This window comes from Homalodisca vitripennis, chromosome X (genome assembly GCF_021130785.1).
Source record: "Homalodisca vitripennis isolate AUS2020 chromosome X, UT_GWSS_2.1, whole genome shotgun sequence".
Lineage (NCBI taxonomy): Eukaryota > Metazoa > Arthropoda > Insecta > Hemiptera > Cicadellidae > Homalodisca > Homalodisca vitripennis.
In genome coordinates, this window is record NC_060215.1 from 80,734,302 (window position 1) to 80,752,823 (window position 18,522).

At 31.0% G+C, this 18,522-nt stretch overlaps 1 protein-coding gene across 1 annotated transcript in view; it reads right to left on the bottom strand.

Annotated features, from left to right (window-relative positions):
* Nucleotides 1-18,522, bottom strand: part of LOC124369250 (adenomatous polyposis coli protein-like) — a 182,286-nt gene that overhangs the window by 156,774 nt on the left and 6,990 nt on the right. Inside the window, exons 2-3 of the mRNA XM_046827142.1 lie at nucleotides 12,762-12,889; nucleotides 8,846-8,909 (exon numbers count right to left, since the gene is read on the bottom strand). Coding sequence (XP_046683098.1) covers nucleotides 8,846-8,909; nucleotides 12,762-12,879 — 182 coding nt within the window. The 5' untranslated portion in view covers nucleotides 12,880-12,889. The remainder of the gene's footprint in view (nucleotides 1-8,845; nucleotides 8,910-12,761; nucleotides 12,890-18,522) is intronic.

Sequence of the window (18,522 nt, forward strand, 5' to 3'; positions counted from 1 at the left end):
TTTACCAACAAAATTTATAATGGAAACATATCTGTTAAAATTTAAAAAAAGAAGTAAAGGATTATTTAACTAATTTGTCTCTATATTTTTTAGGAATATTTCAATACAAAAACCGATTAATTCATTGAAAAAGAATTGAAGATAAATTGTTAAGATGTTACCATTTGTTTTTATCTATATTTTAAAATTACTATTAGTATTAAGTTTTATTGTAGTGATGCTATTCTTTGTACCTTGTACATATTACGGAATAAAGTAGTTTGACTATGACTATGATTATTTGTGTATAACTCACTACTCACTACTATCTAGCCTGCATACCCCAGTATGCACAAGGTTGCAGAAATAAATGGTACATTGTGCTCAAAGCTTAGCCAAAGTACTAAAAAGTCATAGAAAAGGTTATACTGCCATATCTCATACAGTATCTGAAGATAAATCACAATCTACCTAAGAGACAACATGGTTTTTATATCTGGAAAATCAACCACTAGTACCCTTGTAGATCTGTTTGTAAACCTCATAGACAACCTTAAGGAAGGAAAAAATTAATATATTATCAAAACTTGGTTATCTAGCCATCAAGGGTACAGCACTAAAATTGTTAAAAGCTACTTGCAGGGAAGATAGAATGTAACAGAGAACAAGCAAGTTTTTGAATATTAAATTTGGAATATCTGTCATGGAGATTAAACAAGGTGTTTTTCAATAATCTGTTTTGGGTTGAGAAATGTTTGTACCTTTTATTAGAGAAATTCAAGAGCACCTGAGTGAGTGTTGCTATCCATCTCTAGATGGATAAATTAATCTCGTCATGTACAACAAATCGGTTCAGGCACTGGAAATTGATACCTACACATTAATAACTAGAGCTCAGCAATATTGCCTGGACAACGATTTGGTCTTCAATGCATCCAAAACAAAATGTGTTATATGCCAAAGACATAAAGATCTTTGCCATTATCTGGAACGAGATAATTAACAATCATCTCTCATGGAATGAACAAGTGTTATGTTAAAAGCTCAGCAAAGCACTTTTTGTTTTAAAGAGACTCAAACCCATTATCACTCTTGAAGCTACCAGAATAGCTTACTTTACACTATTTGAGACACATATTGGCTATGGAATAGTGTTTTGGAAAGAGGGGTCTTTATCACCAACCTCCAGCTAGTGCTATTTTGAACATAGTGCAGTGTGAATCATGGCTAGCTTAATTCCTCAAGACAGTTGTAGAGAGACTTTTGAGTGCTTGGGTATACTTACAGTGGTGTCTGTTAACATCATTGAAGTAATTCAACAGGCCTTAAAGGGAATCTTTTGAGGAACAGCGATGAACAGTGATGGCGATGACTTTAATTTGCCAGCCCATAAATCAGCTATATTTGCAAAAAAGCCATCTTATGTAGGTGCCAGGCTTGGCCCTCAGGTTTTGAAGAAGAAAATGTTCAAGTGGCTATTAAAAAGAAGTGTTTATTGTCTGGAAGAGTTTAACACCACCATCAACGACTAATATAAGTTTACATTAATGTTTAACTTTTAATTGTAACTAATGTATTGATGCTATCTCTGTTCTTAATGAATATAAATAAAAGAATGTTGTCTATATACATTGAACAGGCAGTGAGTGAGTTAACAGCTAGAGTTGTGGGAGAAAAAGGATAGACACATCCCTGTCACTGACAATATTTTGTTACTACTACAGTAACATCCACCACAGAGTTTACAAATTTTGATTGCCAAATTAATTATTGTTATGTTTTAAGAACAAAGGTGCTTATATGATGAAATAATACATTCACTTCATAGTTCAGATAAAGGACACTATAAAATTAATGAAAAGGTAATACTGTTATAATCTAATCTAAATTCTCTGTGACAACAGAATACCTACTACCATTATCTATTTCTAGTTAATTTTACTCCATTTCTCCTTATTTCTTCTTTCATTATTGGTCTCTTTACATCAATTGTAAAGACACCTATCACCTTCAATAATAAATCTCCGAGTCTGTGAAACTTCAAATTGATTTATTACCAGACTTTCATACCCATCCTTAAACGGTAATCATACACATGACATGTTACCTCTAAACAGTGCCGTTCGTTTAGTAAGAACTCAATTGATCATCTATTTGAACCTCGTCAATTATCTTTTAGTGGTTTTGAATGTTATAGTAAGTGTTCACAAATAGATTAATATTATTAAGGAACATAAGCGAACTATGTGTGGGTTGTGAAAGTGAAGGAAAGCATGAAAGTAATAAGTACCCTGTGAGGACAAAACTATCCTGCACAACCCAATTGCCTGGTGGCAAGGAATAATCCAGCTTAGCAAGGAGTAACGTTAACCCATTGTTATGTATGGAATATTGTAGAATCTGATTATTGAATTAAACTTTTAAGGGGTTCTATTAAAAATATTTTTATTCAGAACTGAAAAATGTGTTAAAACCAAATAACTTTCATTTGGTGGACCAAAATCGCATTAAGGAGAACAATATTAATTCCAAGTCAACTATTTCGTTAAAATCTTTCATGAAATTCTTCACTTTAACTCATTAATCACTTATGATACAATCAAGTACAACACAATATTATTAATTATATTTCTTGTTTTTAGTAAACATTATCTTAATTTCTCTCATAGGTTACGTGGAAAAACATAGGACAAATTCTGAAGAAAAAGAAGGATACTTTTACAGCATAACTGAATGTCAAAGAACATAAACAGCAATAAAATTCACAAATAAACAACAACCTTTTAATAAATCACAGATGTCTGCCAATGATTATAACGGTTATTTTACTAATAATTACTAATGTACCATACTATATTCAACCAGTGCTACATTTAATCTAAAAAAAATAAAAATAATGACAGATATATAAAGCTTCTATTGTATTAATATGAACTGATACATATTACTTTTGTATGTAACTAAAAACTAGTTAATTCATCTTGATTAATTAACAAAGAAATATTCAAAAAGAAATATACACAAAGTTAAATACACTTCAAAGTAGATTTTGTACGTTAGTGAAAAAATGGTACATTCTATGAAAAATATAAAAAACAGAATAATGACACGTACTGCATCTATGTTCCTTAATTACTTTATGACCACACAATAAGAAACAATCAAAATACAAATATAGAAACAATGTTGAAAATTATGATTTTCTAAGCAATATGTCATTACAGTGAATGCAACAAAGTCCATTAATTTTGTTTCGCAATTCCTATCTATTTTTCCAGAGCTTATAGGGAGGGATAACATTGGTATCACAATGAAAAATAAAAGTTTTCATTTTATCTATAAAATTGATAAGTAATATTAATTTCACATGTACATGACCCATGCTAATATTACAGTATACAAAATATATATATATATATATATATATATATATATATATATATATATATATATAAATATATATATATATATATATATATATATATATATATATAGTTGAAAGCCTCTAGCATAGTAGTAGCCTTGTAGTTTCAGTGTCTCAATAGGTCTGTGACTGTGCCAACAGCTGACAAATAGCCAGGTGCTGGCACTGAGACAACCCATGGCCACACAAAGCCTAGCGGCCACAAAGCCTAGCGTTGCTCACAAAATGTGCTACCAGACAGATAGGCAGACATTACAATGCATGATATCTTAAATATTATTAAAAAAAGCTACTTTTCACACACTCAAGGGGTAGGTCGATGAGGTAGAGGAGTATATAGGTGGTATGTCGATAGTTGTACTGTCTCTAAGTTAGTTACCAACCCAGCAGGGATCATTTTTGGCTGGTTTATACCTTCCAGTTGAACCTACTACTGGGCATAGCAAAAACCGATGTGTCACTTAAATCTGGGCAACCCTATGGATGTCCAGGAGTGGCACATCACTAACCACAAATGTCGAAATTCTGGCGTGTAAGGAAGGGCAATTCAATAGGTCTAGTCTACTACGGGAAATGACTGTTAGAGTTGGTGGGGTTCGTTCCCTAACTTCAGAGGTTCTTGCTAGCCTCAACAAGGGTATGCCCCCCCCCTGCCTGCTTTGACTGGAGAGGCTGGTTCAGAGCTGGCCTCCCCTTCTTCCGGGAGAACATGACTTTGAGATTAGTGCCCTAAATTCTTCCTCATGGATCTCGATAAGAGGCGGCCCCTACCCCCAACCTTACCCATCCAGAATATCCTGTCACTCCGGAAGCAGCGCAAAGGTTCTTATAGGACTAGGTGCAATTTAAAAGCTTCTTGTCCTAAGAGAACAACATAAAAAAAGTTGCCTGTATGGATTGTTCTAAAGCGCCAGATATATATGGGCTGTCAAACTATACCCTTAAAAATATTGTTGATGTTATTCTGATACCTCTGACCCATTTAATTAATCTTGCGCTCTGTACAGGAATTTTACCTGACTGTTTAAAAGTGTCAAAAATTACAACTGTAAAATTATTAGGCATGTGCCTTGATAATAAACGAATTAATCTTGCGCTCTGTACAGGAATTTTACCTGACTGTTTAAAAGTGTCAAAAATGACAACTGTAAAATTATTAGGCATGTGCCTTGATAATAAACGGACTTGGTACTCCACATAACATATCTATGTAAGAAACTCTCTAGAATAATATTTTTGATGAGGAAACTTAAAAATTGTGTGAGTAATGAAGTTCAGATTACTACCTATTACGGCCCATTTTATTGTATTCTGTTGTATGGTATTTGGCTATGGGGTAATGCCAGCTCTGTCTCCAAAATGTTAGTCCTTCAAAAGAAGGTTATTAGAATAATGGCTGGTTTGTCAGATCTTGAATCATGTAAAACTAGCTTTAAGACATAAAATTATGACCGTGCCTTACCTGCATATATATCCTAATTTAATATATGTAAAAAATAATCTAGAGAATCATCCTTACAGCACCAGGAACAAACATAATATTGTACCCCTTTCAATAGACTTAGTAAAATGCTACTTAGTCACAAATATCGACAATATAATTTTTATAATAGATTACCGCTTTGTATTAGCTACTTGGCATACATGCATTTAAAAAATCTACTTACTAGATGGTTTAAAGAAATGGGCTTCTACTGAATTTTAATTTTGATAACATGATGAATTGTTAATTGCCAATATTTAAGTAACTCCTAGGTAGGCCTACAATATACTATACTTTGTAAGCATTGTTATAAAATTATGACAACCTATAGCACAATTGTGTATAATAACCAAATGAATTATTGATTGATTGGCACTTCAAATGAGACCAAAAAAACTAAAATATTAAAAATAGTATTCAGGCTACAGTACCCTGAAAATTACAGTAATTAAAACCTTAAGATCAATGAAGATAAAAAACTGTACTTTATTTAAATACATACGCTGTAAAAAAATGGACTATGAAGAATGGAATATTATCCTAAATTCATTTTCGGTTTGTTTTATATTTATTGATCTCAAGTTTCTTCATATATATTTTAACTTTAACATATTTCTAGATTTTGTTCTACCTTTCTTTTAAATGGAGCTGAACACAACATTTGAATTTTCTTTTAAATTGTTTTTATCTACAGCAGTAATAAACACATATGTACTAAAAAAACTTGTTAAATCTCATTTTTACATAAATCTGGGAATTTTAGTGAATTGCGCAAGCTGAAGAATCTAAAGAAATATTTCAGTTTTGCTTGTATTTTGCTTATTTGCTACTGGCAATTTTTCTGCAGTATAGCACTTAATAACAAAATGAAAGTTTTATCCAGCCCATCCTAATGTATGTATTTAATCATAAAGATCATTGAGTAGAATCTTCCAAAAACCTGTATACAACTGTAGTAAACTGGTTTTATTTGTTTTAAGGAAGTTTTTTGTTGGTTGTGCTCATCAAAACTCATCAAAGAATAAACCAAACACAATTCAATTAACTAACAAGCAAACATGGTCTTTGGCTTGATTACTGTAGCCATCATCATCAATTAGGGTTGTTCTACACCATTTCACAAGGGCTATTGTTCCTGGCTCTGTCTAAACATAGAGTAACAAATTATAGAACTGAAAGGTGTTATTACTACAGTTGAAAGAGACTGTGACAGCAAGATTGATTTGATGTAATCAGCAAAGACCCACAGAGACAAACTAACTTTGTAATGGTTACATTCATGCTATAAAAATGGAAATAGGCCTTTTTTCTAATATCGAATAAAAAGTTTTACTAAGTAAAAAATTTAATATATTTGTTTTATGTGCAAACATTGTTTTAAATTTTAGCATCATATAATACAATTGTATTTACATTAAGCATGTCTTTGTTTTTTAACTATGGTTTCAACTATAGTAATTTAAGATATGTGTCTTAAATTTACACAAATTTTTATTAATTAATATAAATTATTATCTTGAATGTTTTTTATTATAAAACTTAAACTCAAAATATTTGCCACCCTCCAATGAGTTAGAAACATTAAATTTGAAACATAGGTGGAATTTGAGTTCAGAACACTGTAAACCATACTTTTCAAATATTTTGTTATGTTATCACTTGACTATAAAGCTGAACCACCTGCTTGATACATTTAGTTGGAAATTTTCTGCTGTTAGATTAAAACTTTAAAATTTTGAACAAATTTGATTAAATAAAAAATGTTTGATAGGATCCTCGCACATGCCAGTGACTATGAGGATGGGCAGAATAAGGCTTAAAAGGGGATCGGCCTCTCCTTTTAATTTAAACAAGTAAAAAATGTTTGATTTTTTTACCCCCAATTGATTAGATGTTTGAGTTTAAACATGATCGACACATACAGTTTAGTGAAATTGTGCTTATTTCCCACAAACCAAAAGTGAAAACTGGACAACGTTTGAATTTTTCCGGACAAGACTTGACTGCCACATATTGAATTGAATTGAAATTTCTTTATTCATGTTAGTACATAAAAAACACATGAATGGTGTCAAGCATTTAAAATAAAATAACAAATATATTTTGACTAAGGATTATACTATAGTTGTGTATTGACTAATACGGTTTAATTTTGTATTAATAATAACAAAAAAAGGAAAAATTATCTATATTATGAGTCTGGTTGCTATTATGAAATGATAAATTGTGTTTTACAAGTGGTTTCAATGAATAAACCTCTTATAAGAGTTTCCGATTATATTACGATAGGGGGATTGTCATTTGAAAAAAAGTTTGAAACAAGACCTGTACGCTCCATGGCAATTTGTACCAAGTGATGTAAAAAAATTGAGACAAACAAAGTTTAATTCATTTTTGTAAAATAAAAATTTAATAAAATAAAACAATTTTTTTTTTAATGAGGATATTTTTTAAATTATGATGAATTTAAGCATTTAAAATGATCGTAACTCCTAATCCAGTTTTTTTACAATTCATAACTATTAACTGTAATGTTAATTATAACACTATGGCTTACATCCATACCATAGTACTAGGTCTCATTATCTGCTGGGAATCTTATCAGAAGATAAAATAAGTTATTAATTAACACCATTACTTTCATATATTTGTAACAGAAAGGAATTTTCTAAACACCTATATTAACACTTTATGTTTCCTATTAATAAGTTACACTAAACTTAGAGAAAATTACAGATAAGGTATGAGAAGATTACATTTCTTACTAAGTAAGAGGTCATCTACCCAGGGGTACATGGTTTTAGGCATTATCATTACTTTAAAAGATATCTTACCTACTTTTTGTACTTCAAGAAAACCCAAAGACCATTTTTCACACAGACATACTAGTCACTCTGCAGTTCTAACCTGACAATTCAGTGAATCTGAAATTTCTGACAATGCTTTTGTAAGATTGTTCAAATCTCAGAGTAAAAGTGTACCATGACTGAGCTGTTCTCGGAACTTTAATATTTGCTTAGCTCTCTACTGTATATTTGAATAGTTATCACTTAAGAATGTCACAAGCTGTCTGTCAACAGCAATCAGTCACATCTCAATTCTTCAATTATAAATTCACTTTTTGTATAACAAACATTTTAAGCTTTCATTCATAAGCAATTTCAGTTTCTTGAAAATAAGACAATCTTTGCATTATTTGTCTCATTTACTTTTAGATTTATATTGTTTTAGATAGTATTATGTCATAGGATTACTTCACTATAATATATCTAAAGATTAAATAATGTATTATAAAAAATCTCAAGTAAGGTAAATGACCCTACACAGATAAAACCCTATTTTAAACATTTTAAACTGAACAAACTAATTTGTGAGGTCTGAATATAGAAAATTATTTTATTTGAAGGAAATGTATTTAACTTTCTAAAGCTTCTATCCTGGTTACTGTAGTATTACTACACAGTAGCTTTGAAGTATTTTATTAAACGGATTTATTACAATATTGTCACAAGTATTAAAATCTACAAAATACTTCATAAATTTTATTTTAATATCGTTTTGATGTACATAGTAAAAAATGTAATGTTCTAAAAACCTAAAATAGTTTAATAATATAAATATAAAAATTTGTATTTTATAAACATTTACCTTTCTGACTCATAAATTCGATCATTTACTCGCATTACAACAGTGATAGATATTTCAGAGATATAGATTATTAAGTTATAATGGTAATGGCTGAAAATAATTGTTATTTTTTAATATAAAAGATTCACTTTGAAATGGAAAACTATTCTGGATTGCAAAATAAACAAATAATAATTGAAAAATCTAATGATGTGAACTGTGTTTAACATGAACAAACCTTTCTTTCTCTATATCTCTTCATTTACAATAAAAATTAATATATACTGTCTGACAATAACGTATTTATGTATGTATTAGATATTAAAACTCACCTGTCAACCCTGTGAGAGTAACTCCAAGAGGAGCTGCTACTCTCCCAGTTGTTGGTCAAGCGTTCTGTAACAAATATGGAAACAAACTTAGTAAGCAGTTTAACCATTAACAAACATACAAAAAGTGGTAACAGGTACTCAAATAAATCTTAATTAACTGTTATAAGAGAAATCATATTAAATATGATAGTAAGAATTTAGTATTAAATGACTATTAAATTGGTTTGGTAGCTTTATTTTGTACAGAGACAATTTAATAAGGTATGATGAAAATCATTTTCAGAGGTCTTTTTCTCTCTTGCATTAATACAATGAATAATACGTCCTAGATCATTATCTCAGTTGGCTATGGGGCCTGACCTGCCTCTTCCCTCCCCTAAGCTGATAATAAATGTTGATTTTTATGTTAATGTTTATACTCGCAGCTGATGTTCATTCTGTTTAAATGTCAATAGTATAAATTCAAATCATATCATTGTTTTCATTCCCCAATTTTTCTTTAAATTAACTGGTACAAATAATATTCATTAGGTATTACACCAGGCACAAATTTTATTTCAATATATAAAAAAACACCTCAAGCCTACGCTCAGGCTGTACTACCTGTGTAGACTTACTTCCTTATTTACACCCGTTAGTTTCTTTTCAAACTTAATTTTCAAGCATTGTAGTTATATTTTAATTTCTTTAATTTTAAATGTTGTTTAATTGTATTATTAATTATCAAGTTTTAAATTAATAAATTCTATTTTAGTGTTCATAAATGATACATGTTATGATTGTTCATAGATTACTACATAAGGTTAGTTGAATTTTATAACAAAAACCTGACTGTTGTATGTCCCATCAATTTTTTCTGTTAATGAATTTGAAAATAAATTTTTTCTTTTCATTCATTTACTTCATTTCAAAACAAGTTTTTTTGCTGTTACTAGTAAATTAATGGATGCAGTTCTAGAGATAAGTAACTAAAAAGGATCATTCCTATGAATTTGAATAGCCCTTTGCCACACAAATAGTACTTTAAATAGTACACGTACAAAGAAAAGATGAATGTTGTGAAAATGATGTGTTATAAAACTATAAGTGTTATTTGAAAATTTTGAGTTACCCCCCACCTCTTTTCCCCCTGAGGGTCAAAGGTTTGAAAACTATAATTAATTGTGTAACCCTTTGTAGCTATTAAGAGTGCCACAGACAGATTTCACATATCTAAAATAATACACAAGTTTAGGGGGGTGCAACTTACTTTTCAACATTATACGTTTGGGGCTGCGATTTCTTGTAGAGTGGTCTGATTTCAATTCTTTCAGTGTATTTGTTGTTGACTAACCAAGACCTTTAAAATGATCTGTTACAAGACTATAAGTGGTATTTGAACATTTTGAGTTGCCCCCCCACCCCCTGTCCTCTGAGGGTCAAAAATGTGAAAAATATCATTATTAGTGTAGTCCTTTGTAGCTAGTAAGATTGGCGCAAACATATTTTATATATATATATATATATATATATACATTTATTTATTATTTTAACCACATAAATTTATTACAGAAAATTAACAAAATAACATAATAATAAAATAAATAATATAATTGCACAGACAACTAGAATCCCTCAAAAAAGTTTCATCTGCATTTGGTACAGGGAAAGTAACATCCTGTAGTGTCTGTTGCATCCAAGTGTGATGAAGTGCCATAAAGATAAAAGACGTGGAATAAAACTAAAGCAGTAGTCGCTGGCGAAGGCAGAGTCAGTAGCCTGAGAGTCATTAAACTAGTCGTAAACTGGAGCCGCTGAGTCAAACACCAGGCAGCCAATGACGACTGACACATGGCAGCTTCCCAAGAGGCAACTCAGCCTACTTCTGTTAGCCCATCATTTTTGTGCACTTACTTACTAAAACCAGTTATGGGTGATTAAAAAAAACAATGCAATTGGCAAAGTTGAAAACAAGATGTAGAGAAATCAGATTGATAGTTAGAGATATTTACAGAATAAGAATGAGTTGAACTGTTACATATGTATATTTAATTAGTAAATCTTCAACTGTGAAAAACATAAATTGAACATTGTTGGTTGCCAAGTAAGTTTACACAATATAAATGTACATTTCATACATTTTATTTTGTGTAGTTATTTCTAACCTATTCAAAAAATATGTCATCATTGAATGGATGAACTTTTATCTTTAACATCTCAAGGTGAACACCAAAGGTGACAACAGAGTTTTCTCAAATTACAAAATACATTACAGTCAGCTTTGAAATTGATGTAAATGTTATTTTAGCACTGAGGTATATTATAAACATAAAATATAGTTGAACAATTACAGCACTGTAACATGAGTAAAAAAAGGGGTTTATCTTGAATAAAAAACATCAAATGAAAAATTGTTGATTGCTTGCTTATTTAATATGAGTGTGTGTGTGTGTGTGTGTGTGTGTGTGTGTGTGTGTGTGTGTGCGCACGCGCGCGCGCCCGCCCATGTGTGCGTGTGTGTGTGTTCCATACTTTAATCATTATGTTCATTATCAATAACAATTAATTTTACTGTGTTTTTTCATCAGATACATGATTGATTGGGTGAATAATAACTGAAAACACAAATTTGTTTTTGACACAGCAATGCATTTTTGAGTAAAACCACCCAAAAATAATTATATTTCTAAGGTTTTAAGGTCACACTTTTTCATATTTGAATTATAAACATTATAGTACATAATGTGATAATTGATAAACTTGTTTCAAATTAAAATAAGTCAGTGCAACTACAATTTTAGACATGTTAAAAAGTTAATATATTGTTGATATGTTCATATCATATCATTTCTTGTTTACACTTTTTAATCCAGTAAGAACTTTTTCTCATTTTTAAACTTTAACTAAAACAGGCAATGTAAAGTAGGTAGCTAGTTTTTAAATGGGTAGATTGGTTTAGGATTCTTGTTTTCAATATTCTAACACTGAAGGCTTACTTATCAGGGTTGGCCTAGGAGGCCAAAACTCACAAATATAGACTTAAGTTTCTATGGATATAACTTAAAAAAAAACTATTGATAATGAATAAATTTGTTCCTTTACTGTGGCGTGAAAGAAAAACTAATCACTCTTGCAACCACGACTGCATCCCGCACAAAAAAATCAAATCACAATGTAATATTATCAACATGAGTACTGTTATCATTTCGCAAATTTGCTAATGGTCTTGCAAATTTAAGGCTCACCACCTGATAAAAACATATTTTATTGACTATTTTAAATCAATTTTATTATGAAACACAACAGTAATATTAATTCAGCAATATATTACAATTATTTAAAGTATATTGAAAATGTAGATGAGTTTTTATTAACAAAACACCAGATAATATGAGAACACTTAAGACACCACATTGGTAGATACTACAAAATTAGAGCTACCAACATAGTACACATGCGCACTGCTATCCTCGAAAACCTTCCAACTGGTAGTTAAAACTCCCTCTTAGTGTCTGGCCATATTTGAGTTATTAGTACCCTTTCTATAATGCTTAGTACTTGATGGGGAAATGACCATTGTATCTTTAAATCAATTTCATTTTGACATATAAAATCTCTAGCAGCCATCATCATGTACTGTTACAAATAACATCGATGTAAACTAGCAAAATGACATTTTTACAAACACACAATTTCTAATGATTCACGATCATGTGATACTCAGCTGTGGAATCAAAAGTAGACATATCTGAACTGATTTCAGATATATAATTGATCATAGCATGCCAATGGTTTAAATAGTAAACTCTGGTATGAACGGAATGGTATATTTGTTTTCTACTGCAAGAGAATTATTTTCTTAGTTTAATGTTTAAATCAGAGAAATTTTAATTCACCACATGTAAATGAATCACTATGTATAATTTAAGTAACATACCGTTGTCATTGTGGTCAAGCAGAGGACTGTCAAGCTGACGCTGAAGTTGTCGTGTCTCCTGCGTGAGGCTGCGCACGCGGTTTAACAACTCTTCGTAGCTTGAAACTGGGAGTGTCATCACCTTTCATCTAGCAAAAATCAAAAACACACAATCAGTGATAATAACATATAATATTAACAGTAGCATCAATACTATCAGCTTTTTCATTCCATTTTCACATACTATTTGTACATAGTATGGGTTTGATCTGGCATGAATTTGGTGGTCTGCAGCTACACATAATTTAATTATCTACAACCAACAGAAATTTAAGAGAGCAAACAAATATTATATATACTTCTCATTATACTGATTAAATATTTCCTAAAAAAAGTTTAAAAAGTTTCAATTTCCAAGGCAAGTTTCTCTTAAAAATAAAGGTTGTTAATGAGGCTACAACATAATATCTAAAAACATATTGTTCTTGTAACATAGATAAATATAAAACAAGTACAAAAACGAATCAACAAACATGAATCAAGAATCTTTATTGTCGGCCCACAATAAATGCATTACAACTGATACATCTCAACTGTGACAAGTTTGGCGCTCCCGGCTTGTGCAAGCATATGTTTAAAGTGGTCACGCTCGCTTATACGTTGACGGATTTCGTTGGAAAAAATACCATTGGAATTGGTATAAAAAGTTCAAAATAGTTAGTATCTTGTAAAATTGTTGTAACCTATGTAAAACAGCTGATGCCTATTAAAAGACAAAATATTTGCTGCTCCCGGCTTGTGCAAGTGTACCTTTAAAGTGGTTGTGATCGCTTATACATTGACGGATTATGTTAAAACAAGTATCATTGGAATTGTAATGAATTTACTCAAATAATTGGTGTCTAGTTAAGTTTCTATAACTACTATAGTTGTTTTGTGCTTTGACTTTTAAAATTTCCAACAGAAGCCATTTTGTTAATAATAAAGAAAATAACACAATTATTTATTTTTCTTTTTCACTTATTTATTCAAACTTGTGTCCAATTTGTTTTCTGTGGCGTAAATAGTTCTAGAGATATTAATTTTTTTCTAAAAAATACAAAATGGCAACTAGCGACTAAACGGCACTTTTCTCAACCTATGTTTATAGGACTTTTTTGCTCTATATATAATATATATAATTATATAGGGTGATTCAAAAAGAGCGCCGGTTTTAATATATCAAATTAAGAGATTTATTTTAATGAAAATCTGAAATCAAATACATAAACATGTTCATCTAAACTTCCGATTTAATGTATGAAAAAAAATGTCATGCATGTGCCCTCCTCTGGTACGCTGGCACGCAACAGCTCTGCCCATGAAAATAGCCATGACTGCACGACAAGTTTCAACTTCAATTTGGCCGACAACTCGTCGAATTTTCTCATTCAACTTATTGATGGTTCGGGGTTTATTGGCATAAACTAATGACTTTAGATAACCCCAAAGATGAAAGTCACAGGGTGTTAAGTCACAAGACCTTGGTGGCCATTGATGGTCGGAATTACGAGAAATGACGCGATCTTGAAAGCGGTCACGGAGGAACACAATTGTTTCACAGGCAGCGTGGCAGGTGGCTCCGTCCTGCTGAAACCACAACTGGTCAATGTCTATGTTATCCAAATGAGGCCACAAAAACTCCCTAATCATCGTACGGTATCGGTCTCCATTCACTGTCACAGCTTGCCCTTCCTGATCTTCAAAAAAATAAGTTGATTGGGTATTGAGAAATTCGCAGGAGGAAGAAAACTTCGCAATGAATATCACCTTCAGTGATGAAGCGCATTTCCAATTGAATTTGTTATTGAACAGAACTGCCGTATCTGGGGTTCAGAAAACCCTCGCATGATTAACGAAAGGGAAATGTATCCACAACAAGTGACAGTTTGGTGCGGCTTTTGGTCGGGCGGCGTCATCGGCCCTTATTTTTTAGGAAGGGCAAGCTGTGACAGTGAATGGAGACCGATACCGTACGATGATTAGGGAGTTTTTGTGGCCTCATTTGGATAACATAGACATTGACCAGTTGTGGTTTCAGCAGGACGGAGCCACCTGCCACGCTGCCCGTGAAACAATTGTGTTCCTCCGAGACCGTTTTCAAGATCGTGTCATTTCTCGTAATTCCGACCATCAATGGCCACCAAGGTCTTGTGACTTAACACCCTGTGACTTTCATCTTTGGGGTTATCTAAAGTCATTAGTTTATGCCAATAAACCCGAACCATCAATAAGTTGAATGAGAAAATTCGACGAGTTGTCGGCCAAATTGAAGTTGAAACTTGTCGTGCAGTCATGGCTATTTTCATGGGCAGAGTTGTTGCGTGCCAGCGTACCAGAGGAGGGCACATGCATGACATTTTTTTTTCATACATTAAATCGGAAGTTTAGATGAACATGTTTATGTATTTGATTTCAGATTTTCATTAAAATAAATCTCTTAATTTGATATATTAAAAACCGGCGCTCTTTTTGAATCACCCTATATATTATTACATTACATTAATTAAATTTGTATAAATGGCAAGAGCTGATATATATATAATTATATATATTATTATTATATATAATATTTTGTATACACATATAATATTACATTTTGATTGGAGCGACTGTCTTCATCCATGTTCAAGTTATTAAATATAGTAATTATAAAAGTTTTATAAAATTTGATGCCATTCTTATTATACCATGTACAATTTTATAAATAAAGCACATTTCATGCCTGAACAAAAATTCTCTTAAAAATGTTAAAATATCTATAGACCTAAATGGGTAATCTTAAAGATTTTCTAATTGAAGTATAAAATTTTATATCAGTTGATATTTTGAATATAAAATGTGTTTCTTAAAGTAAGCTATAAGTGGTACAGTATTACGAATTATAAATCACCCACTCTCTTCCCATGGCCAAATGGGAAAAGATAAACTCATACATGAAATATCCATTTATTTTGTAACAAAAAATCTCTTAATTTTATAATATAAATATAAGTTAGTAATAAATAACAGTTTTTATTAAATGAATAAACAGTTCTTCTTAACTTTCTCTAAGCTAAAAAATTACAACTATTAGTGTAAAAAGACTGCATGTAAATCGTTTAGAAAATGAAACTGCAAAAAAAGGCTCCTAGATTGTCTGATCCAACCAGATGCAATCACCTTTGGAGAGGGAAAACTAAGGTTAAAATTGTAAAAATTTCATTTATTACTTGAATATTCATATTATGAGTTCATTTATTTCATTGATTGCATTTGTCTTTTTTACTATCCTTGAGAATATGAATAATCCTAGAATTTAATTTTGTAATAAGCTCTCAGGCTCTCAGAGCACATTTCTCGGTTAATATTTTTTAGCTTAACACACTTTAAACCAATGTTGGACACGTAATCAATAATTTTATCAGTCAGCCAGACATGTTAAAGAGTCTGAATGACCTTTAGGTCATTTCAGTCTCTTTTATCTTGTTGGTTGATGCTCTTGATTCTAGATTCTGTTTTAGAATTGAGGTTGATGCTTACTATTATTTACATGTCTGACAGTTAGTTTCATTGCATCAAGCTGAAAGAATATAACATGAGCAGAAATGTAACATCATTTTAACAATTTGTTACTTTCCCATTTTAATCCACAACATAATTAGCTCTACTAACAACCAATATGTTTCATTAGGGAAACTTCAATATCAACTTTATAAAAAACCAAGTTTATTTGTACTACAAAAATGTATATTCACCTTGCAAATTATTATTTATAACATGCACAGATGGTTCTCTATTCTTTATACTATAATAATAACCTAAAATAATGTGTACTGAAATTTCTCAAACAAAAGGCATCGAAAATTACTGACAAATCGACATTTGAATTAAATAGATTTAAACAGATGCTGATTAATAAGTTCATAATAAAAATAAAATTTAATTTTGGTGAAATAATTAAATAACGATTCCATTTAGGCTATTGAAACTTGAGAGCCAGCCGTATTGATGGCCATCTTAAATAATGACTCCAATTAGGCTATGGAAACTTAAGAGCCAGTCATATTGATGGCCATCTTACATAACATCTCCAATTATGCTATGGAAACTTAAGAGCCAGCCGTATTGATGGCCATCTTGATTTTAGCCCCATATGAACAATGGTAAACTTTAAAACACTTAAACAACCTTAACTTTAGCAATAAAATTATGAGACATATGTCTCATTTTTAAGATACGCTATCAATACACATGTGACACATTTTAGTGTTTTGTTAACTGTTTAAAACAAAATACAAATTTATTTTGAATGTGGTGATTTTTAAACCAAAACATGATAGTGTCTTAGGAATTTTTGGTAAGATCTATTCATTATTTTAATTTTCATCAGACTTTCACATAGAATTAACATTTTAAGCATGGTTAAAGTAAACACGTAAATAGTCAAAATTTTAACTTAAACCAATATAAAAATATGTTAATCGAACACGTTAAAACCTTCACTGCAGCTCTGTACTGAGAGAGATAACTAGTATCAACAAGATTCTGCGCTGTAAGGCGTACAGCACAGTCTACATGTTAAACGACTGTACAATGACTATCTAGCTATAGAAAACATAGTTAAAACTTTCATTGCAGCTCTGTACTGAGTGAGACAACTAATATCAATCTGTTTCTGCGCTGTAAGTCAAGGTGTTAAACTACTGTAGATTGACTGTCCAGCTATACATGTAGTTAACACTTTCTGTGCAGCTCTGTACTGAATGAGACAACTAGTATTATTCTGATTCTGTACCATAAGGCATCTGCTGCTGTCAACATATTAAAGAATAGTTATTACTTTTGAAAGCAAATATGGTTTCGGTAATGTGGAGTGATAGTGAAGTAGAAATCTTATGGTTTTTAAAAATATGATTATTTTTGGTTTAAACATTATTACATATAGTATGTTTGAGTTTTTAATATTTGTTTTAATGGCTTGAACACCGAATTTTCCCAAAATATTACTCCATACCTTCAAACTAACTTAAACTGCTTGTTGTTTACGACTTTGGTATATATACAACAAAACTCATTTATATCAAAAATATTATGTTTAATAATGTTTTTAAATCCTGACCATAGTTGCATTTTAAAAATTAATTCTTTTATTTAAAAAAACAAAGAAAACTATAGCACTTATTATAGTTCAATAAAGGTCAGCATGACCTACCCGATGCTTGACAATGGTGGCAGGATATTGACAGACCTAGCGAGGTCTGGGTTTACTGCACAGTTTGAATGTCAGCTTATGATACTTTGACCTTCAAAGAGAAGAAAATGTTTCGGTAACTTGGACATTTACTGATTTATTATGGTTTCTTTATACACTTATGACCTTCATAGTTTAATACATTACTAAAGTGGGTTTATATGTTAATAAATCAAAATAAATAATAACAAAGCGTGTAAAATGATCTTGTTTTATTTCCATTAACATGTTTACTTTATTGTAACACAAATACTAACTTTTCAGATAAAAAAATCTTTTTTAAATATATATCTATTTTAAATATATACCTCAGGAATTCCTAATAGAATTCACTTTAGCATCTTGTCTGATACTATTTTGAAATATAAACCTCAACTAGAAGCAAGGCTGCCCTTGGCTCGTGGATGACCCGCTGTAAAGTTTTACTGCGAGACCCAGGGCCGCATTTACAAATTCAGCGCTCCTAGGCCTACATACCAAAGAGCGCCCCCCCCCCCCCCCAGGGGACTC